Source organism: Manis javanica, chromosome 17 (assembly GCF_040802235.1).
Source record: "Manis javanica isolate MJ-LG chromosome 17, MJ_LKY, whole genome shotgun sequence".
NCBI lineage: Eukaryota > Metazoa > Chordata > Mammalia > Pholidota > Manidae > Manis > Manis javanica.
In genome coordinates, this window is record NC_133172.1 from 17,289,744 (window position 1) to 17,314,745 (window position 25,002).

Here is a 25,002-nt window from a genome sequence, read left to right on the forward strand (position 1 = left end):
GTTGCTAAAACATATTAAAATATATTGCCTAAAGTGTCCACTTCAAATAAAAAAATAGGAGACATACCAAAAAAAAAGTAAGATATGGTCCATACAAAGGAAAAAAAGTAGGCAATAGGAACTGTCAGAGTACCTAAATGTCAAATTTGACAAGGACATCAAATCCATTAAAATTATGTTCAAGAACTAAAGGAAACCATGTTAAAACAGGAAAATACAATTACAATGCTTTATCAAAGATCAAACACTAATAAAGAGATTGAAATCATAAAAAGAAGCAAACAGAAATTCTGAAGTTTAAAACTACAATAACCAAAATGAAGAAATGACTTGAAGGGCTCAACAGACTTGAGCCAGCAAAACAAAGAATCAAGGAATGTGAAATAAAGAATGAAGAAAAATGAACAGAGCCTCAGAGAAACATAGGACACCATTTCTCTTCCTGCACTTCACCAACATACATGAACAGAGGCAAGAAAATGCACACAGAGAGCAGAGAAGCAGAATAACCTTCAGGATTTCAGAGACCCATTCTTTATTGGTGAATTAAAGACAAGAGCAGGAATTTAAAGTGCAGAAAAAGAAAAAACAGGTGGCCCAAATAGTTATTAAAATCAATCAAGGTCTCTAAATCAAAGGAAGCTTGGCCGTGGAAACATCAGACTCTTTATCTAGTCATGTGGCTGGCAACGTGTTTATTCAAGATAGCAATCTTTGAAGTGGCTGCCTCACTAATCAATGCCTAAGTCAGACATTTGGTTCATAAAAAGAGAAAAACAGGCTTATGCTACACAATATTTATACAACCGTATACAATATAATTATATTGTTAAGCCTAGACCACACAGAAATGTACTATATTAAACAATAACAGCACAAAGAAGGTGGGTGACAACAAAGTTATACTGAAGTAGGAAAACACCATATATTAACGAGTCCACAGCAAACAAAGAAATGGAAATGGCAAATAAAAAGGTCAATATAACAAACCCGATAATATATATTTTGCCTTTGTTTACTCAGCATCTTAGGCACAAAACTATTTTGGGCTTGTAACATAAATAAAGATATACTACATATAATAACATAACATGGAGGAAGAGGAGATGGAGCTATATAGTGGTAATATTTCTGTATCTCACTGGAATTAAATAGTGTACAGATGGAGTAGATTTTGGTAACTTAAAATGTATATGGAAAACTACACAGGAAAGATTAACACAATCTCAAACAAAATGCAGTTAATCACCACTAGACTTGCCTTCAAAAAAATGGTAAAAGGAGTTCAAGTTGAAATGAAAGGACTCTAAGTAACAATATGAAAACATACGAAATTATAAAACTCAGATAACTAGTCAAATTCAGAATACTCTAATATTGTACTGGTGGTACATAAATGACTTTTAATTCCATAAAAATTAAGTCAAAGTATTAAAAATAACTATAGCTACAATAATTTCTTGATGCATAATATAAAAAAATCGCTCAGAATATATCTTAAAATGTGGGAGGAGGGCAGAAGTAACAGCACAGAGTTTTTTGCGATTGCAGTTATTAACATAAAGTAGACTAATTATATTTTATGTAAGCCTCATTGAAACCACAAAAAACCTATAGTAGATACACAAAAGATAAAGTACTCAAAGGATAGCTCTATTTAAAAAATCGTATCACAAAGCAAGATAGCAACAGAGGAAGGGACAAAGGAACTAACTACAATACAATCAGAAATACTGAATGAAATGCAATAATGACTTACCTATCAACAACTGCTTTAACTATAGAAGATTATATTTGCCAATCAAGGACACAGAGTGGCTAAATAGATTAAAATAACAAGATCCAAAAACATGCTGCTTACAAGAGAATCACTTTAGCTTTTAGGACACACATGGGCTGAAAGTGGAAAGGATGGAAGAAGATATTCTATGTAAATGGTAAGCAAAAGAAAGCAGGGGTGACTATACTTAGAAAAAATAGATGTTTAGTCAAAAATCTGTCACAAAAGGATCACTATAGAATGATAAGTGGCCAACTTATAAACAGGATATAACTACTATAAATATATATGCACCCAATATCAGAGCACCTAAATATATAAAGCAAATATTGACAGATCTGAAGGGAAAAAACAGATAGCAATGCAATGATATAATAATTGCAATAAATAATTACAGTGGGAACTTCAATATCTCACTTTCAACAATAGATGGCTCATCCAGATGGAAAATCAGTAAGAAAACAGTGAACTTGAATAACACTTTAGACCAAATGGAACTAACAGACATACACAGAACTTTCCATCAAACAAGAGTAGAATACACATTTTTCTCAAGCACACACAGGACATCCTCCAGGACAGATCATATGTTAAGTCACAAAACAAGTCTTAGCACATTTAAGATTGAAATATCAAGTATCTTTTTTTAACCACATGGTATGCAACTAGAAATTAACAGGAGAAAAATTGGAAAATTCACAAATATATGAAAATTATATATTTTCAGGACTACACACTCCTAAACAATCAATGGGGGTCAAAAATAAATCAAAAAGGAAATCAAAGTGTCTTGAGAAAAATGAAACTGGAATCGAAACCTAAAAAAAAGAAAAAAAAAGAATAAAGCAAATGCATTCTAAGAGGGAAGTTATAGCAATTAATTTAAAAGGAAGTTGAAAGCCTACATTAAGATCTTAAGTAAACTACCTAGCTTTACACCTCAAGGAACTAGAAAAAGAACAAGTCCAGTTTGTATAAGGAAGGAAATCATCAGAGCAGATACAAATGGAGACTAGAAAGACAATAGAGAAGATCAGTAAAGCAGGTAATTTTTTAGCTAGTCTAACAAAAAAAAAAAGAGAGAGAGAGAGAAACTCAAACATAAACAAAAACAGAGTTCCAATATTGCAGAACAGGCATTGAAGGATTTTGTCGCAGACAGGCAGTAAATTGATATTGGCACAATGTGTGTAAATCCCTGGAATATATTAAAAATAAATAATAGCAGGCTAACTGTGGACCAATGATGAGACTATCATGAATCAAGGATTATAATTAATCCACTTTTGTCCAAAGAATTAAAAACATTTAATTCCTGGAAGAATAAAAAAGAAGTGACAGCTGTGGGTGCCCCTGTGTAGGGAAAGCAGGTGGTAACAGGACTAGATATTAGAGGAGACTTAATTTTCACTTTACTTTTTTTGTAATTTTTACATTTTATAGCATGTACTTTTGTATCCTAAAATTTTTAATTAAAAATTAATGTAAATCAAAGCATACACACACACACACACACACACACACACACACACACACTCTTACAACTAGGAATCTACCCAACAGAAATAAGAGAGTGACATTTAAGAATGTTTATTGTATTATCATTTTTGGCAAAAAAGTAGAGACAGTTTGAATGTCTACAAGAATGGCTCATGATACTGACATACATCCCATACTATAAATACTCTGAAGCCTTAAAAATGAATTCCATCTATACATATTCATCAGAAAAATGTCAATTATTTAAATGAAAAAGGCAAACTGCCACAAAATATGTCACTATAAGGGGTAAAACCTCTTCCATACACATGAAATTCTTCCTTTACACACAGTAAAATCTCTTCCAATAAATCCTTCATACATGCAGGTATGTTTGAGCATGAAGAAAGGAGAAACACACACATATTTGTTCTGAGAGATTTGTGGGAAGAAATTTTTTTTCATTTTAATTGTCATTAAATGGTTTTAGCCAAACTATTGGTTTTAGCAAAAACATATGGTTTTATAAAATTTACTTCCAATACTGGTTATTCTAATAACTCAGAAACAGCACTGAAACCAGAGTAATTTAAAACTTTTAGTAATTTTTACATTTTCTCTTGCAGAAAACTGATTTTCAATAATTAAATCATTTAATAATGAAAATAATAAAATTCATTTTCACCTACTTTTTCCTTGAAAGAAAAAAATGTGTATCTCCAAAAACAATTTCATGATGTAAGACTAGGATGGGAAGAGAGAAAACCCTACTGGTGTTTCAATATGAACTGTTTGATGTAGATTAAATCATAAACCATGATTAAAAGCCTTTCCACATTCATAAGGTTTCTTCCCGGAATGGATTCTCTGATGGTGTGAGAAGCTTGAATGATAGCTAAAGGCTTTCCCGCATTCCTTACATTCATATGGCTTCTCACCAGTATGAATTCTCTGATGTTGAATAAGGTGTGAATGAAGTCTAAAGGTCTTACCACATATCATACATTCATGAGGTTTCTCACCAGTATGAATTCTCTGATGTCTTTTGAGGTGTGAACATTGTCTAAAAGTCTTCCCACATTCCTTACATTCATAGGGTTTTTCACCAGTATGAATCCTCCGATGTAGGGTAAGCTGTAAGCCATCACAAAAGGCCTTCCCACATTCACTACATTCATAAGGTTTTTTGCCGGAATGAATTTTCTGATGGTGAGAGAAGCTCGAGTGGTAGCTAAATGCCTTCCCGCATTCTCTACATTCATAGGGTTTCTCACCAGTATGAATTCTCTGATGTATGGTAAGGTGTGAGCGATGCCTAAAAGTCTTTCCACATTCTCTACATTCATAGGGTTTCTCACCAGTATGGAGTCGTAGATGTTCAGTAAGTTGAAAGCCACGAATAAAAGCCTTCCCACATTGCTTACATTCATAGGGTTTTTCACCAGTATGAAGTCTCTGATGTTGAGTAAGCTGTGATCGCTGCCTAAAGGCCTTCCCACATTCCTTACATTCATAGGGTTTCTCACCAGTGTGAATTCTTTGATGTAGAGTAAGTTCTGAGCCATAATTAAAGGTCTTTCCACATTCTTCACACTCATAGCGTTTTTCACCATTATGAATTCTCAGATGTTTAGGTTGTAAGCAATGAATAAAGGCTTTCCAACATTCTTGACATTCACTGCTCTTGCTATTACTTTGAATTCTCTGTTGTTTAAGGTTTGATGTATTAACAGTTTCTGTACATTTCTTACATTCGGAAAGTTTTTCTTTAGAATGCGTTCTCTTGTGATGACTAAAGAATAAATTGTAACTGAAGTTTTTTCTACAATCTTTACATTCAAATATTTTCTCTCTATTATAAAATTCCTGGGTAAGGAGAGTATGTTGGCTGAAAATGGGCATGTGTTCATGGCTGATAATAAACTGCCTGAGATAGCTCTCCTGTTGTCCCTCAAACTGACTTTTGCATTCCCAAATATCTCTGAAAATGGATTTCTCAGGATTATGGCTTTTAAATTGTTCTATCATAGCCCACTGGGATGATTCTGTCTCATAAATGTCTCTTTTTGGAGATAACTTCTTGGGCTCACACCTGGACAACAAGTCTGAAAGATAAGAAACACATTTTAATTGCTGGTTTTGTGTTAGAAGAGAAATAAAATATCTATGATAGAAAAGACAGATAACTGAGAAAAATAATTGAACTTAAAAAAGTTAAGATGAAAGAAATCAAACTGAGCTCAAAAATTCAATAAGAAATGAAAAGCTTAGAGAGCTCTTTATTACCTTAAATTTTATTTCACATGGAATTAAAAAAAAAAAGGTAAGGAAAACAGAGAAGTGGGAGATGATGAGAAAAAGTGAGGGAGTTAATTAACAAACCAAAATGAATGGTTCTGAAATTCTGACCTACCTCAGAATTACCTTGGGAGTTTGTTACAATTATGGATGTTTAGGAAATATTCTAGATCAACTGAATCAGAATCTACTAGAGTCTATTTTAGAATGAAATCAACTGAATCAGAACCTGTAAGTGGCTGTATGCTTAATATTCTCCACTAGGCCAAAGAATTATGTGATGGAGACTGCTAGTTGTCCCTAAGTGTCTATTATTCCCCTTTTGGTTATTGTTTGAACCCATAGTTTTTAGTTGAAAATAAGGCTGCCCTACATAAACACTGCATCTCCCAGGCTCCTTTGCAGCAGAATATGCCATGTAACTGAATTCTGCCTAAAGAAATGCATAAGTATTATGTAGTAGCTTCTGAGAACTTTCCTTAAAGCCAGCTGGCTCACTCACTATATCCTATTCTCCCAATTCCTCAGCAAAGATAGCTGCAATGTGGATTTCGTGTCATGTCTGTCATGTGATGGTTTTACAGAGCAGAGCTGCCATTCCAGCCTGGACTTTTAATGCAAGAAAAAGCTAGCCTTCTATACAGTATGAACCACTGCAATTTTGGGGTCTCTGTCACATGCAGCCAAACCTATATCTAAACTAATATAGTTTCCTATTGAACTGAAATTTAAAGTCCAACTCTTTATATAGAGCCTCTGCTTACCTGTAAGACCTCATTTTGAGTTCATTTTCCCTTTTATTCATGTGCTACACTAACCTCTTTTCAGTGAGGACATTCCAAAGGCTTTTCTTAGAGATTTTCAGAGGTTTCAGAAGAAAAAGTTTGAGACTGACAGCTATTAAAAGCATTCTATTATAACACCATTTGTTTTTCCAATTTTCTTAATGATGGACATTTGGGTTGTTTCCAATTGTCGGCTATTAGAATTAGTACTGCTATGAACATTCTTGTACATTTCTCTCGGTAGAAATAGGACACCTTTCTGCTAGAGGTACAAACCTAGAAGTGAAATTGCTACATCACAGGATATGCATTTTTTTGGATTTAGCTGATGCTATCCAATAATTTTCTAATTTACAATTCCATCAAACTCTTTTTTTTTTTTTTAAAGAGTTCCAGTTCCTCACATCCTCATCAAAACTTGTTACTGTCCACTTTATATTCAGGTATCCTGGAAGATGTGTTCTGATACTGCATTGTGGTTTAATTTGCAATTTCCCTGATGGTAACTGAGGTTGACTGCTTCTTCAGGTTTATTGGCCAACTGGGTATCTTCTTTTAATATACTGCCTATCCAGGTCTTCTGTCCATTTTTTGTGTGTGTGTGTGATAAAATTCATGTATCATAAAATCTGCCATTTTAACCATTTTGAAGTGTACCATTCCATAACCTTGAGTACATTCTCAGTGTTGGGCAATCTTCAGATCATGAATTCTAGAACATTCTCATCATGACAAAAATAAATCTCATACTCTCAGTCATTTCCTAATCCCCAGTTGCCTTTAGCCTCTGGCAACCACTAATGTGCTTTCTGTCTCCAAGAATTTGCCAAATCTGGACATTTCATTCAAATGGAATCATACAGTATGTGACCTTTTGTGTCTGTTTTCAAGGTTCAACCATATTGTAGTATGTATCAGTGCTTCATTTTTTTTTATGGCTGAGGAATATTCTACTGTAAAGATACATCTTCTTTTGTTTATCCCTTTATCAGTTAAGAGACATTTGGGTAGTTGCTGGGTTGTATTTTTCTTTTTGACTTGTAAGAATTCTTAATATATTCTGGATATAACCAACATACATATTGCAAATATCTTCTCCCACTTTGGAGCTGCCCCTTCCACTTTCCCAATAGTATGTTTTGATGAATAGAGGCTCTTAATTTTAAGGCAATCTAATCCCAAGGTCATAAAAATCTAGTCACATTTTCTTCCAGAAATTTTACTATTTTACCTTTCATATTTTAGGTCTATAATCTGCCTACATTAGATTTTACGGTGTGAGATAGGAATCAAGATACCTATTTTTCAATACAGATACTACTGAGTCATTATTTATTGAAAAGATCATCCTTTCCCTGCCTTTGTTTTATATCAAGTGACTATGTAAGTTAGCCATTTTCTCTGTAATCCACTGCAATAAATATTTCAACTCCCATAACTCTGTTGAAACATTTTTAGCTAAAAACACTTAACAAAATCACTTTGCCAAAAGCACTGCTCAAGTGCCAGTCATCACTCTAATTGACTTGTTAGTAACATTTGGCACAAGTGATCAATCCTTTTGCTTCTTGTAGGAGCTTACCCTCCTACCTATCTGTATTTACTTCCTAATCTTTAAATGTTGGAGTATCCAAAACTCAGGTACAGGCCAGCAACCACTCTACACTCTTTTTCTCTAAATACCAGTCTGACTTATACAGTCATATGCTGCTAAGTCTTAAATTTATACCTCTAGCTTTTTTGAACTGTGGCAAAATACATACAATATAAAGTTTACCATCTTACCCATTTTTGAGTGTATAGTTCAGTAGTGTTAAGAATGTTCACCAGATTGTACAACCAATCTCCAGAACTTTTTCTGAAACTGTGTACCCATTAACTCCCCATTCTTCCCTCCCCTAGTTCCTGGCAACTACCATTTTGTTTTCTGTTTCTATGGATTGACTAGATACTTCACATCAATGTTTTTGTTGTCAAAGTCACAGTATTTTTGTGTGACTGACTTATTGCACTTAGCATAATATGCTTAAGGTTCATCCATGTTGTAGCATGTGTCATAATTTATTCCTTTTTAAGGTTGCAAAATATTCTGTCATAGGTATATATCACCTTTTGTTTATCCATTTACCTGCTGATGGACACCTAGGTTACTTTAGGTTATTGTGTATAATGCTGCTAAGAACATGGGTGTACAAATATCTGTTTGAGTTGCTTTCATTTCTTTTGGGTATATATCCACAAGTAGATTTGCTACATCATACAGTAATTCTATTTTTAATTTTTTGAAGAACCACCATACTGTTTCCCACAGTGGCTTCACCATTTTACACTCCTAGCAGCACAGGAGTTCCAATTTTTCCACATCCTCATCAACACATTATTTTCTGCTTTTTTGGATAGTAACTATCCTAATGGGAGTGAAGGGATATTTCATTGTGGTTTTGCTTTGCATTTCCCTAATGGCTAGTAATGTTGAGCATCTTTTCATGTCTATGCTGGCTACCTGTATATCTACTTGGGACAAATGTCTACACAAATCCTTTCCCCATTTTTTAAATTGAGTTGTTTGGGTTTTCTGATGTTGAGTTATACGAGTTTTTTTATATATTCTAGATATTATCCCCTTATCAGATATATGGTTTACAAAAATTTTCTCCTATTCTGTAGGTTTTCTTTTCACATTACTGACTCTGTTCTTTGATGTGCATACTTGCAGCTTTTATCTTACTCCTGAGCTCAACATTAATCATCTAATTGCTTCCTTGAATCTTCATGTAAATATGTAATAATTATCTCAACTATAACATGTCCAAAGAGAACCTAAATTCCTCCTTTTTACACTGGTCCACAATTCAGCTTAACTCATGCCAGTAAATGCAACCATCTTTAACCAATAGGTTAAGCCAAAAGTCGTTTTTTTCTTCTTACTGAACTTATAGTCCATTAACATCAACAAGCATGATCAACTTGTTACTTAGTATGTATAATGGCATCTGATAATTTATCACCATTTCTAGCACAGTTTAAACTACTACCATTGTACTGCAATATACTCTCTTAATTTTCCTCTGGGTATGTCTTTATTTCTTCTTCATCCATCCCTTAAGGATAGTTTCAGTGGGTAAAGAATTTCAGATTGATAGTTCTTTCAGCACTTGGGAAGTATTGTGCCATTTCCTTTTGGTCTCCATGTTTCAGATGAGAAATCCAGTCTTTCAAATAGGTGTTTCTTTAGCATTAATACATAACGTTTGTATCTCACTGGCTAATTTTTTCTTTGCTTAGTTTTCAGAAATACGGTCTTGGTTTAATTTCTTTGGATTTATCTTATTAGGAATTTTCTGTTTCCTGAATCCATAGATTTGTATCTTGTAAAAAACTTGGGAAGGTTTCAACCATTATTTCTTTGAGTACATTCTCAGTCCCCAAGTCTTTCTCCTCTCCCTTCGGACTTGGATGCTATGAATGCTGAGTTTTTTGTTATTGTCCCACACGAATTAAGCCTCTATTTTTAAGTCTGTTTATCATGAATTTAGCTTAAGCAAATTTTGTTTTCATGTCACTGAATCTAGCCTCTGCCATCCTCACTTTAATTTAAAAATTTTTTAATTGAAATACACTTGATACAGTCTCCACTCTATTCTTGAAACCATTTGGTGTCTTTTATAATGGTGACTATATTTTTTGTTCCATTTAGTTCTTATAACTACTTTTTTTCTGAGATATTCTATTTTTTTCATTTGTTTCAAGAGATTTTATGATTATCAATGCCTTTTTATCAAGACTGCTTTAAAATCCTTGTCAGATAATTCCAAAATCTGATTCATCTAGATGATTCCTGATGATTCTAAGCCTTCTACTTTAGCAGTCACAACTACTAAGTTTAGTACAGAGATCTGGCCTACTTTTGTAGGCTTTAGTTCTACTGGCAGCTTAGTTTTCAGAGCCTTTGCAATGCAATTCTGATCTGCGTCAGACCTCTGGTACCATTAGGGTTCTTGTTCAATCTCTGGTGTTGTCTGCAAAGACAGAAAGGTTCTGTGGACTCCTGATGTAGCGACCACCTTCTGCAGGATGAAAGAGGCAAATACAGAAGCCACTGGGCATAGATTTCCTTATGCCACTGGGCAGAGGGCAGAGAGGCACAGGACCCTGCTAATGCTGCTCTTCTGGGTAAATCAATCTGTCAGCTAAGGCCCTCATTGTGAAGTGGGGATGGGATAGCAAGAGACTTCCTCTTACTGCTGCTGCTGGTGGATCTATCACTGGGACTTCTTGCTGTACAGCAGCTAACTGATGAAACTGCTGCTGGGGCCTAGGTTGTGGAGCATGTGCCGGAGAACCGACAGATCTATTGGGCTTTCCTGTCCCTAGTCCTTTGGCTGGAGAGAGCAGACTTATATTGCTTTGTGTTTGAGTGTGTGAGTATATTTGCCTGTTAGTCAATCCAGGTTGCAGGCCTCTCCGGTGCACATTATGGGGACATAAGGGGATTTAGAAAAACAAAACAAAACAGGGAACTCATTATGTGATAATTCCTCAAATCCAGAGAATACTAACCAGTCTACCCTCTACCTTCCAACTTTCAAAGTTATTTTATTATTGTCTGATGGGTAATTTTCAGGATTTTTAGTTGTATGTAGGAGAAGACACAGGAAAAGTGACTCTCCATAATCTTTGTGATTGAGATTTTTAAATCACTTTTTAATGACCCTTGGAATATGCATTTTCATGATTTTTTGATTTCTTTAAAAAGAAAGATAATAAAGACAATGTGAGCACAGAGTACTTCATTTTTACATTCCTTTCACTATCTTTTTCTTGTAGCAGAGTTTATTTTTGTTTTTTCTTCATAGCTGCCACTGAGCTTGTTCGATCCTGTCATGCTTTCCAGGGAGAGTGGAATGTTTCATTTAATCTCGGAGTCTGGTGAATTAGTTAAGAACGACAGATTACCAATGCCATGGAAGCTACCGTATGTCTCCCTCTGATCCCATCTGCTACATTTCCAGAGACAAACATTATCTTGAATTATGTTATGATTATTCTGTTTTTAAAAATATTTTCCCATACCTGTGTATGCCCTTAAACACAACATTGTGTTTTGCTTGTTTTTGAGTTTTATAAAATGATAATGGGTGTCTTCTATGATTTGGTTATTTCATACTACATGGTTAATAAAAATTTCCCCATATCGTTTTCTGCCTGAGTTCATTTTCACAATTGTATAATATTCTATTCCATTATTTTCTGGTTATAATTTGGGTTGTTTGTAATTTTTTGCTAGTATACACAATGATGCTATAAATATTCTTACATGTCTCTTAAAGCATATGAGATTTTCCCCAGTCTGTTTACTAGAATAGGAACAGCTGTGTCACAGAACATGTATATCTTCAATTTCGTACTATACCAAATTGTTTTCTGAAGTATTGGTACATTACCACTGGCAGTATGTAATAATTCTGGTTGTTCAACATCTTAACAATGAATGAAATTCTTAAGACATTTTAATTTTTAACCAATCTAATGAGTATGAAATAGTATCTCATTATTTCCTTGTATTTCCTTGATTTCTGATGATTTTGAGCATTTTGCTTATGATTATTTAACACTGGTGTTTCCTCTTCTGTGAAATGTCTCTTCAGATCTTTTGCCCACTTTTCTTTTAGGTTGTTTATCTTTTTTTCTAGTTAGCCTGTTTGTGTCTGAAGAAATCCAGTCTACCTCTAAGTATTCTTTATATATAAATCCATATTTTTTATTAAGCTTTACCTAATGGTAAAGCATAAAAGCATATAAAACTTACCTGTGACTTTTTCCTTTAATTTTTACCTCTTTAATCCATTTAGACTTATGCTTTTATGGTGTATGGTAGGGATCCAAGCTAATTGTTTTTCATATCTATGGCTAGTCCTGATATCACTCATTAAATAATTTATTCTTTTCTCTCTGATGCTCCTATGTGGGTCTGATTCTGGTCTTCCCGTAGGTCAGTCCCTAAATGAATACCACACTGTCTTAATTTCCAAGTCTTTATGGTAAGTATTTATAATAGGTAAGGGAAGTTCTCTGATTTTGCTCTTCTTCAGGAGTGTTTTGGCTGTTCTTGAATATCTGTTCTTCCACATATATTTTTATAATCAGTTTTTCAATTTCCACAAACAGCCTTGTAGGGATCTGATTTTATGTCTATTGGATTTCTCTGATCTCTAGCTATCTTCTCACTATTTCAGCCATATTAGTCTCCTTGTGTTCCTCTAATGAGCCAATGAAGCTTTCATTTTAGGGACTTGCTGTATTTTCTGCCAGGATTGCTCTTTCCCAGATAGCCATGACTCTCTTATCTACTATAGTTTTTTTTCCCTCTCAAATGTCATAAAAGTGAGGATTTTCTGACTACCTTACTTAAAATTATAGCACCCTCTCCATTCTTTCGAAATTTGCATCTCTTTCCCTCGTACTGTATTTTGTCCTTAGCACTTTTTGCCATCTGACATACTAATTTATTCACTAATCATTTATTAGATGTTATTACACTAGAATATAACTATGAGAGGTTGAGTTTTTGTCAGCAATGATGTACCCATTTTCACTTCCAATATTGGTTATCTGTGCCTTCTCTCTTTTATTAAATAGAAATTTATCTTGAATTAATTTTAAACTCACAGAAGAAATGCAAGAATAGCAGAAGAATTTCCATATGCCATTTACCTAGATTCACCAGTTGTCAATATTTTGCCATATTTTCCTCATTATTCCATTTATGTTAAGTCCCTTTACCATAAATAGTTGTTTATCTTTCCAAAGAATGAGGATATTCTTTTATATTTCATAAATTCAGGAAACTTTACACTGACCTAAAATGATTATCTCATATAAACTATTATCTCATATATTTCTGTATTCATATTTCACTAATTATCCCAATATTGTCCTTTTCACCTGATTCATGAACTCATCACATTATATTTCTCTTTAATCTGAAAAGTTTCTCAATCTTTCGTTGGATTTCATGACACTGGTATTTTTTAACAATACTGGCCATTCCTCCTTCAATTGGAATGTCTGATGGTTCCTCCTGATTAAATTCAGGTTATACATTTTTAGGAGGATTATTGCATTAGTGATATATCCTTCTCAGAGTACCACTTAAGGAGGCACCTAATGTCATCCTGTCCCACTATTGGTGATGTAACCTTTGACTACTTAGTTTAGGGGGATGTTTGCCAACTTTCTCCACTGTAACTTTTTCTTTGTAATTAGCATTTAATCTACAGGGAAGAGAGTTTGTTTTTCTCACTCAGTCTTGCCAGGAATCCTCTTGATTATATATATTTGCTTCTGTTTCATTTATTCTGGTCAATCCTTATTTTTTACTTTATTCTAACTTTCCTGGGTTTTAGCTTGTTATCTTCTTCTAACTTTTTGATGTAGATGTTTAGATGATTCAATTTAAGAATTTCTTTTTTTCTATGTGCACTTAAGGCCATAAATTTTCCTATAAATATGGCTTTAGCTACAAGTTTTGATTACAGAATATAGGGTCTTACAGACCATTATAAGAATCCTTTCCTAAATGTGATGGGAAACAATTAGAGGGACTTGAGAGCAAATGTTATATGACATTATTTAGATATGACGTGCTTAGTAAAACAAGAAAACAAGCAGGCAACCCATTTGAGAGCTATATTCTCTTAAAGAGTGGCTAAAGGAAGCTCCCTCAACACAGAGAAAATAATGAAAGACTAAGACCTTCCAAAAGGAAAGAACATTAGAATGGCAAAAATAGAAATAAACATAATAGACTATCCTCTACCTCACGAGTTTCTTTAATTCTATTTTATGGTTGAAGCAAAAATTATAACATTATCTCATGTGGTGATGAATGTATGTAAAATAAATCCCTAATCATACTGAAAAAGAGGGAAACGTAAATGGACCTTAAATGGATGTAAGGTTTCTACACTTCAAAGTGGTAAAATGTCAACACTAGCAGGCTGTGTTAAGTATATGTATGTGTAAATACCTAGAGCAAACACTAAGACTTAAACAAACAAACAAAAAAACCTAAATCAATATATTAAATAACATCAATAAATCAAAATGGAACTCTAAAATTTAATGTCTCAGTAACTCACAGGTAAGCCAAAAAAGAAAACAAAACAAAAAACCCCAGAAGAACAAGAAACAGGAAACCAGCAAAAAACAACAAAACATATCAATAATTACCTTAAATGTAAATGTTCTAAATCACCAATTAAAAGACAGAGATTGCCAAAATGAACAAGTAACATGACCCAATTACATGGTGACTACAAGAAACTCATTTTAAATATAATCATGTAAGTAGGTTGAAAGCAGAAGGATGGGAAAAAATAGATCATGTAAATGTTAATTAAAAGAAAGTAGAAATAACTATACTAATATCAGACTCAAATACCCTACTCTCAGCAATTGACAGAACTACTAACAGAAAATCAGCAAGTATACAGAAGAACTGAACAAGACTGTCAACCAATAGGATGTAATCAACATTTATGGAACATGCCACCCAGCAAAAACAGAATATACAACGCATTCAAGCACATATTGAACATTTCCCCAATAATACTATATTCTGGTTCATGAAGCAAAACTTAAATTTAAAAGAATCAAAGTCATAGAGAATATGTTCTGTGATATACAGTTAATAATTTAACCTTACACAAAAAGAGGTCTGGCTTTTGTTTTTATCTCCAGGAAAGTGATCTCTACAAAAAAGTGTCCTTGTTTACCTGGGGGCCATGGCTATCAGACAACCTAACAATGGGATTTAAGATAGAAGCTTTGAGCCATATGGCATCAATTTTCCTCTGGAGAGACTGGAGACTAAAGGTATCGGCTCTACCTTCCTGAGAGGTTGGAAAGTAAAGGTCAACCATGTGGGCAGCCAACCAGGAGCCTCAGTAAAAATTCTGGATATCAAGGCTTCGTTGAACTTCCCCCTATTTGGCATCACTCCATGAATACTATTAAAATGGGAAAGTTGATGGGAAAAGTTAGCACTTTTCTCCTCTCCCAGTGCAGTCATAGACAACTGGAAGCTCCCTGTTTGGAACCCTCCTGAGCTCTGCCCTATGTACTTCTTCCTTGGGCTGATTTAACTCTGTATCCTTTGCTGTAATAAACTGTAACTCTGAAGATGACAGCTTTCAGTGGGTTTTATGAGCCCCTTTAGTGAATTATCAAACCTAAGGGTGTTCTTGGGAACCCTTGAAATCACAACTGGTGTCCGAGGAAGGAAGACTCTTGAAAACTGCTCCCTTGAAATTTCATATGAGATCATAATGTAATCCAACCATAAATCAATAAAGAAAGTCAATAAAAAAGTCTTCAAATAACACTAAATAATCTGTGGGTGAAAGTCTCAAAGAAAAAAAAATGTAAAGGATTATAAGTACATATATATATTCTTTATATACTTGAATATATAATATTTACTATGTAGGTAATCCACATAAAACTTTACATTCATAACTTGGACAACTTAGGAGAAATGGACTAATTCCTTGAAGATCACAAACTACCAAAACTCAGCCAAGATGAATAGGTAATATAAATAGTTCTACAAAACTATTACAGAAATTGAATTTATAACTTAAAAGATAAAAAAAAAGATATCTCCAGGTCCAGCGGTTTCATTGGCAAATTTTGGCAAATATTCTCAAGAGTTATACACAATTTCTTCCAGAAAACAGAAGAAAAGGGAACACTTCCCAACTTTCATTATGAGGCCAATATTATTACTCTGATACCAAAACCAAATGAAGGCAGCACAAAAAAGAAACTACAGACCAATTGCTCCCATGAACTTAGATGGAAAAAAACACCAATTAAATTTTACCTATCAAATCCAATAATAAATAAAAAGAATAAAATAACATGACTAAGTGAGGTTTATTCCAGGTATTAAAGGCTAATTCAATCAATATTCAAAAATCAATGTAATATATCAATGTAGTCCATCATATAAAAAACTAAAGGAGAAAAATCACATGATCATATTAACATGCATTCATGATTTTAAAACTCTCATTGCATTAGGAAGACAGGGGAACTTCCTCAACCTCATAAAGAATTATCTACAAAAAAACCTGCAGCTAACATCATACTTAATGGTAAAAGACCATTTTTACCTTTCCCTCTAAAACTGGGAAAAAGGCAAGGATGTCCATTCTTACCACTCCTATTTGACATAGCCCTGGAAGTTCTAGCCAGTCTAATAAGGAAAGAAGAAGAAATAAAGGCCATAGATTGGAAAAAAAGAAATAAAACTATCTATTTGCAGATAATTACTCTATAAAAATGAATCTATAAGGAAAAACCTAATACTAATAAGTTAGTTGAATAACATCAAAGAATACAAGATAAACATACAAAAGCAACTGAATTTCTATACACTGACAATGAACAAGTAGAAACTAAATAAAAATGCAGTACCATTTAAAAATGCTCTCCCCAAAAATGAAATACCTAAGTAAAAAATTAACAAAACATGTACAGATTTTGTATGATGAAAATTATAAAATGCTAATAAGAAACCAAAGAAAAAAATACTTGGAGAAACATGCTATGCTTACAGATTGGAAGCCTCAATAGAGCAATGATACTAATTTTCTAACTTCATGAATAGGTTTAACATAATTCCCATTAAAATGTAAGCAAGTTTTTTGGTACACACAGGCAAGTTTATCCTAAAATTTATATGCACAGGAAAAGGGCATAACAATAGTAATAACAATAGTAAAACAATTTTGAAAAGTAATGTGGAAGGGAAGAATCACTCTTTCCGATATTAAGGCTTATTACATAACTGCAATAATCAAGAAGCTATGGTACTGGCGCTCAACGGTGCAAGACAGAATTCAGAAACGGAGCCACACAAGTAAGCCCAACTAATTTCTAACAAGGTTGAAAAAGCAATTCAATGAAGGAGGGATATTTTTTAAATAAATGGTGATGGAGCAATTGGACATCCATAGACCAAAAAATGAACCCCGACTTAAAGTCTCAAATTTTCTACAAAGATGAACTCAAAATGGATCACAGACATAAACGAAAAATGTACCACCATGGAAGTTTTAGAAAAGAATGTAGGAAAAAATCTTCAGGACCTAGGACTAGGAGAGAGTTCTCAGACTTGACAGCCAAAAATACCCAAAACTAAAAAACAAAACCCAAAAACTAAAAAACCCCTCACAATTTATAAGATATAAAATGGATAGGTTAAGACTTCAACAAAATTAAAAACTTTTGCTCTGAAAAATACCCTGTTAAAAGAATTAAAAGACAAAATACAGACTTGGAGAAAATATTTAAGTCACATATCCAACAAAGGCCTGTGTAGATACAAGAAATACTTAAAACTCAACATTAAAAAACCAATCAAATTAGAAAGTGGGCAAAAGACACAAACAGACATTTCACTGAAGAGGACACACAGATAGCAAATAAACACAAGATGTTTAATAAAATTTTCTATTAAGGAAATTCAAATTAAAAATTTAATGAGGTATCACTACCCACCTATCAGAATGGCTAAAATGAAAAACAGATCTAACACCAAATGCTGGCTAAGATTCAGTGAAACTCACTCACTCACACATTGCTGTATGAGAATATAAAATGGTACAACCACTGTGTAAAATAGTTTGGTAGTTCCTTACAAAACTAAAAATGGGCTTACCAAAACACCTAGCAATTATATGCTTGAGCTTTATCTCAGACTTATATTCATTACAAACTTTTACATGATTGTAAGGAGCATATATGTTATATACATATATGTGAAAGGTATACATATATAAACACATATATGTATAAAAACATATAAAAACATGTATATATAAATATTTTCATGTACAAATTTTTACATGAATGTAAAGAATATATATATGTATTTATACAAAATATGTATATTCTTTACATTCATGTACTATACATACATATATGGAATAGAAGAAAAAAAGCCAAACTCAAAGGTCATGTACTACAGGATTCCATTTATGTAACATTCATGAAATAGTATAATTATATAGATGTAGAACAGATTAGTGGTTACCAAAGGTTAGGAAAAGGGAAGAGAGAGATGGGTGTAGCTATAAAGAGGTAAAAGCAGAGTCTTGTGATGATGGTACTATCGAGCATTTTAACTGTTGCAGTGGTGATACAAAGCTGTATGTGATAAAACTGCATAGAGCTATACATACACATACACACAAGTGAAATCTGAATAAATTCTATGGATTGTACCCATATAAACTTTTCAGTATGATATTGTACTATAGTTGTGTATGATGTTAACATGGGGGAAGCTGGAGGAAGGGTACATGGGACTTCCCTATACATTTCTCTTTGCAACTTCCTGTGAATCCGTAACTATTTCAAAATAAAATGTTTAAAAAAAGAAGTCACCACATGTATGCAAAAGGGAAGGCCTGGCTAGGCATCAAACATTGATAAAAGAATGAAATATTTAAATGAAAACATAACACTTAGAAGCATATGCATAATTTTTCCATGGTTCCCCTCTGTATTTATTCCTTAGAGCTGACATGACTAAGTACCACAAACTGAGTGGCTTAAAACAACAGAAATATACTTTCTCACAGTTTTGGACACTAAGGAGTCAGAGACATCATCAAAGCCCTCTACCCTGTAGAAGAACCTGCTCTTGGACTCCAGGACCCTACACTTTCCTGGATCACCTCCTTCCTTCCCAATCATCCCTCTGCCATCTCTACCTCCTCAATGTAGTCATTTTCTTTAAACTCTCCCAGTTTCTAATTAATCTCAATTTTTTCTAAATACTCTATTAGAATATCAATTCATATGTTCTTGACCCATGAGATTAAAAATGTTTTTATAATACTTTAAAAAAGTATTCCCATTACCTAACAAAGCAACATTTGTGAATTTAAAAAAAATTAATGCTCTGTTGGTTGTATCCTTTGATGAACAGAAATGTGTAAGTTTGATATATTCCCATTTGTCTATTTTTGTTTTGGTCACCTGTACCTTGGTGTCATATCCTAGAAATCACTGCCAAATCCGATGACAAAGCTTTTCCCTTATATTTTCTTCTAGATGTTTTATAGTTTTGAGTCTTACCTTTAGTTCTTATCTATTTTGCATTAATTTTTGTAAATGGCAGAAGGTAAAGATCCCACTTTATTCCTTTGCATGTGGATATCTAGTATTCCCAACACCATTTATTAAGGATACAGTCTTTTCCTCCACTGAATGGTCTTGGCATTCTTGTCTAAAAGCATTTGGTCATATTTCTGAGGGTTTATTTCCAGCCTTTCTAATCTATTCAATTCACATGTACATCTGTCCTTATGCCACTACAACACTGTTTGATTACTGTAATGTTGCAGTATGTTTTGAAATCAGGTTTTCCCTAACTACCCTGTGTAAAATAACCCTACCAGCCCTACAGCCTGACCAGCTGGCCTTCTCCTTGCAACAGCTTCCTTCCTCCATTGCTCACTCACCTGAACACTGGCCTCCTTTCACTTCCCTCACAACCATCCAGGGCTCCTTCCCTTGTTCTAATGAGGAGATCACAGCCGGCTTAGAAATAGAAAGTCCTGGTTGGTTATAGGAAAAGAAAATGGAGATGAGAAAGAAATGAAAGTATCCAAATATTGTGATTCAGAATTGATTAAAAAAAACAAACTACAGGACAGAATGGTACTTGATAAGGTCTACAAAAGGACTAAAAATTCATACTCAATAGGTTAACTCAGGATCATAAGAAACAAAGCAAGCAAATAGGTGATAAAATGGTATTTAAATTATGTAAGCTTTCTCTGTTTACTCAGTTAGGAGAAAATAAGAGGCTTTTTGAGACACTTATTCTCAGGTATTTTCCAATGTTATGTTGGAAATGCAAAGTTCTTAGAATGTAACTTCCAAATGCATATTCTTTAAAAGAGAATATATTTGTTGAAGGAAACAGAACAGTGTTCATTGGAGTTGTAAACAGTAAATGACATTTCTTGACCCAGCCCCATGACTACATTAACTGGGAAGGCTTAAAGAGCTTCATAGTCAGGATCCATGTGGTTAGTTTTAACCTATGCTAGTGCACCTGCAGGTTTAGTACCGTGCAAGTGACAAAAGATGAAGTCTAGTTTCTCTGACCATGTTATGCTTTAATGGTACAGAACTCCAGTTCTGCTCCTTAATCATCAAGGAAGAAAGTCAATTATAAGAAGGACCAGAGGAAGGTGTGAGGATGGGGAAAATGAAGGTACCTCTATCTAGCTGTGCTCAATTCTACACAAAGAGAAAATCTGTCTACTTATTTGAAAGGTAGCCCTAAAATTCATATTGGAGAAGGCAGAAATTCCAAAAAACAGATTCTGAAATATTAGAAGTAGATAAACTTACCCAATGAAACCAAGTTGCTATAGTTTTCTAACATCACATCTTTGTACAAATTCCTCTGTGCAGGGTTCAGGCAGTCCCATTCCTCCTGAGAGACGTCTATAGCCACATCTTTGAACATCACCAACCCCTAAAATGACAAATCATGGTACTATTCTTGAAATTTTAAGAAAACACTTTTCAAAAGAAAGAATAGGTGCTAAAAGAAGACATACAGGAAAGAGAAGGTATAGTGAATATATAAGCTAAGGTTGGAAGCTTATGACATGGGTCAAAAAAGAACTTAGGCTGTGGCAGAGTGCCTACATGTTCATAAAAAACTCAATTTATGCACATTCATCCTTTTGCATAGGGTGAAAATCTGCTAATCAATTTCTAGAAATTAAGAAAATAAGTAGAGGTTCTCAACTAAGCTTAAATAGGTAGGCAATTTCTTATCTTTCCAGAATGCCTTACAAAGATCTCCATCTTGAGAAAAAGGGCTTAAAGATTTTTCTTTATCATTATAACTATTACATCATAAGCATTTTAATTTTCATGCAAATTCTTTGGTAATATCTAGTGTAAAATTTACCAAAGATGGACAGAACAGCATCTTCCATCCCATACATTCTTCAATGTAACCTTCACATGCCCCATACCATTGAATAGGGTCTATGTCCTCTCCCCTTGAACCTGGACCTGAGAGAACATTTGTGACTTACTCAACTTATAGATCAGAACAGAAATGATGATGTGACTTCTGAAGTTATATTATAAAAATGCCTGTCTTCTGTCACTCTGTCTATCTTAGAATACTTCTTCTTTGGAACCTAGTCACCACGTACCTAAGAAGCCCAAGTAGCCTGTGGAACAGATAATGTGAAAAGGTACCAAGGCCCCCAGGCCACAGCCCTGGCTGAGCAACTAGCCAACATCCAGCAACAATTTGCAAGCCATGCAAGGGAGCCAACTTGAAAATGGATCATCCGGCTTCAACTCAAGCCATCAGAACTGACACGGTGTAGAACAGGAGCTACTGAGTCCTGTTCAAATTGCAGACTTGAGAGTCAAAAAAGATTGTTGTTGTTTTAATCTATTACGTGTTGGGGTGGTTTGTTATGCAGCAACAGTAATTTAACATCATTTTCCCTAATTGGTGGCATAACATTTGGTCTTAACAAACAAGAGATTTAATCATTCTCAGAAGCATGGACTTCTAGGGGTGGACAAAATCTATTAAGGTCTTTTCTAAGAGATACAGCATTCTAGTTTTTGCACTTGCACTTGGGACATCTTACCTGTTACCATCCAACACTCTTCCCCTTTTGTGTTCCAGTTCCTAAATTAGGGAGTACTGATGTAGAATAAGCCAGACTCACAGAGATGTGACCTAAGCCAGTTCAATCTAAAATTTGACTTTGAACTGGTGCTCATCTATACCTGGTAAGGCCTTTGATCTTTCTATATGCAAGCACCAACCATAACCCCACCAAATCCTAATGCTTCAAAAAGCAAAAGGTCTTTCCACCCAGTGAGATCACCCTACACAAATTCCCATAATGACAGCTTGGAAAAGTCAAAATTGTGGAGGAGTTTTTATAAAGATTTCCCAAGTGTAATCTGATTAATAATTTTCTCCTGAAAACACCATTTCCCCAGAGATACTTGATATCTCAAGTAGGTGGCTGTTTTCTGTCCTACAATCTTCATACCACTGTAGTTCCCACTCCTTATTGCCGGTAGCAGACAACTGTCCCTACTTCTCCAAAATCTAATGTCATTATTTTATCAGACTATCCCATGCACTGATCTCTACTGCAGAGATTTGACATCCAGATTTCTGCCCCTCAGGAATTTTTAGCTCCTGGCTCAAAGTCCCTACCTTTAATATTATTCCTATCTTAATTAGCAGTGATTTCAAATATCCACATACCTATTCCTTCCTTCTGTTATCCTGGCCTCCCATGTCCCTAACCCCTTCTCTATTTCAATGATCTTTTCTTCCAATCTAGTTCACTCACTCCTCATGTCACTACCGTAGACCTTATCATTAGCAGTAACCACAACATCTTCAAAATATCAAGTATCCTCTCTGGTCACCTTCACATTGTTACTCACAACACTCATACCTTCTTACCCAACTTAAATTCTATGTTCAACTAATCACCCACCTTCATTACCACTCTCAGTATGAACTGCCTTGACCCTCTCATTTCATATTTGCTTAGCAAAGCCTGAATCCTAGATAAATCCAACCCTCTTCCTACTCTGTCACTGTATCTATGTAGCTGACTATAACTAGTGAAAATTATCAAACTTCATGATGGGGGGTTTTTACTTTTGTATTTTATTTTCCTTTCTTAAATGGTTCAGAACAAAAAAGATACATATTCAGATGTCTTACCCCCACCCTGTCCTGTCCATTTTGTCTCCCACCTTTTAACCCTTATAAATGAGCAATTTTCTAAGTTTCTTATATGTCTTTCCGGTGTTTTTAAGCAAATACATGTATATATGTTTATATTATTTTCCACAATTGTACATAAAAGGCAAATACTATAACATATACATGGTTGTGCTTGCTTTTTTTACTTATTAAATCCTAAGGCTAATGGCCTCCTTATTTTTCTATAGGTATAAATCGTCCATTTTTTGCTATTTATTAGAGTTTATTTACCAGATATCTATAGATAGATACTTGGTTGTTTCTAATCTTTTGCTGTAACAAAATCTGATTAATCATCTTCCCCTGAAAATACCATTTCCCCTGAGATACCTGACATCTCAAGTAGGTGCAATAACCAGTAACAATGGTGCAATGACCACTCCTGGTAATACTTCATTTTGTATACATACAAGTACATTTATAACAGAAAGTCTCAGAAGTCAGACTGCTGAGTTGAAACAGAAAATCTATGTGCAATTTTGGTAGATGATGTCAAATTGCCCTCCACGGCAGTTGGATCATTTTGCTGGACACCAGCAATACATGATAGTATCATTTCCTTACAGCCCAACCCGCAGTGTTTGTCAAAACATTTTTGCCAGTTTAATAAAGGGAAAACTGTATGTCAAGTTTTAATTGGTATGTCCTGAATTATGAGTTGAGTGTTTTTATTTTTATAAGGGCCTTTTATTTATTTTTTTTCTGTTAATTCTCTGTTCATGTCCTTTGACCCTTTTCCTACAGTGCTGTTTGTTTTTTTCCTAAGAATTCTTTATAAATTAGTTAATATGTTCTTTGACTGTACATGAGTTGTAAATCCTCATGTACATGAGTTTTGTAACTTTTCTTTTGGCTTTGCTTACTAGTTTCAAAACCCAATCTTGCCATGTAGTTTGTATTTTTATGTACTCAAATTTGTTAATCTTTTCTCTTTTAGTTTCTGGATTTTGAGTACTAGTTAGAAAGACCTTCTTAACATCAAAATCATGAAGAAATTCCCTCATATTTTAGTCTAGTAATGTTAAGGTTGCATTTCTAGTAATCATATCATTCGACTTATTTGAAGGTTGTCCTGCATGGTAGATAAGGTAAAGCCTGGGCTTTATCTTCTGGGCTTCATCTTTTTTTCCAAAATGGCTACCGAGCTATCCAGCACCATTCATCAAAGGTTCATTTTTTTAATTGAAATATAGTTGATATACAATATTATATTGGTTTCAGATGTACAACATAGTGATTAGGCAATTTATACATAAACAAATGCTCATCAAAATAAGTATAGTTACCATTTGTCAACATGCAGAGAAAATACATTATTGGCTATATTCCCTGTGCTATATTTCCTTCCCCATGACTAATTTATTTCATAATTTGAAGTTCATACCTCTTTATTCCCTTCACCTATTTCACCCATCCTCCCATCCCTCTACCCAATGGTAATCAGCAGTCCATTCTCTGTGTTTATGAGTCAATTTCTGTCTTGTTTTGTTTTTAGATTCCACACATAAGTGAAATCATATAGCATTTGTTCAAAGGTCCATCTGTAACCAAGAAGGTGAAAGACTTACACACTGAAAACTGTAAGAAACTGATGAAGACAGGCAATGCTGCAGTTGTAGCTGCATCCATCCCACCGTTTCCTGGACTTGCCATTGGAATGAAGAAGGAGATATCTAAGCTGCCCTGTGCATACAGTAAAACAACAAATTTGACTGGATCTATACGGTTGGAACTCAACCAAGAATTAGGAGAAGTGCAAGTTGTAGTGCTCCAAAATCTTACAACTACAGACTATC

The 25,002-nt window shown here is 34.2% G+C and overlaps 1 protein-coding gene across 3 annotated transcripts in view; it reads right to left on the bottom strand.

Moving 5' to 3' along the window:
• The window catches only part of ZNF461 (zinc finger protein 461), a 147,491-nt gene that overhangs the window by 114,127 nt on the left and 8,362 nt on the right, over positions 1–25,002 (bottom strand). For 2 of the 3 annotated variants that reach the window (XM_073226255.1, XM_073226254.1), the window contains 2 exons: positions 20,782–20,908; positions 19,881–19,976 (listed from right to left, as the gene is read on the bottom strand). In XM_073226255.1, the coding sequence (XP_073082356.1) occupies positions 19,881–19,976; positions 20,782–20,908 (223 nt within the window). Of the gene's footprint in view, positions 1–499; positions 5,365–19,880; positions 19,977–20,781; positions 20,909–25,002 lie in introns of those variants that run through there. The other variant, XM_037013845.2, reaches the window with a different exon arrangement.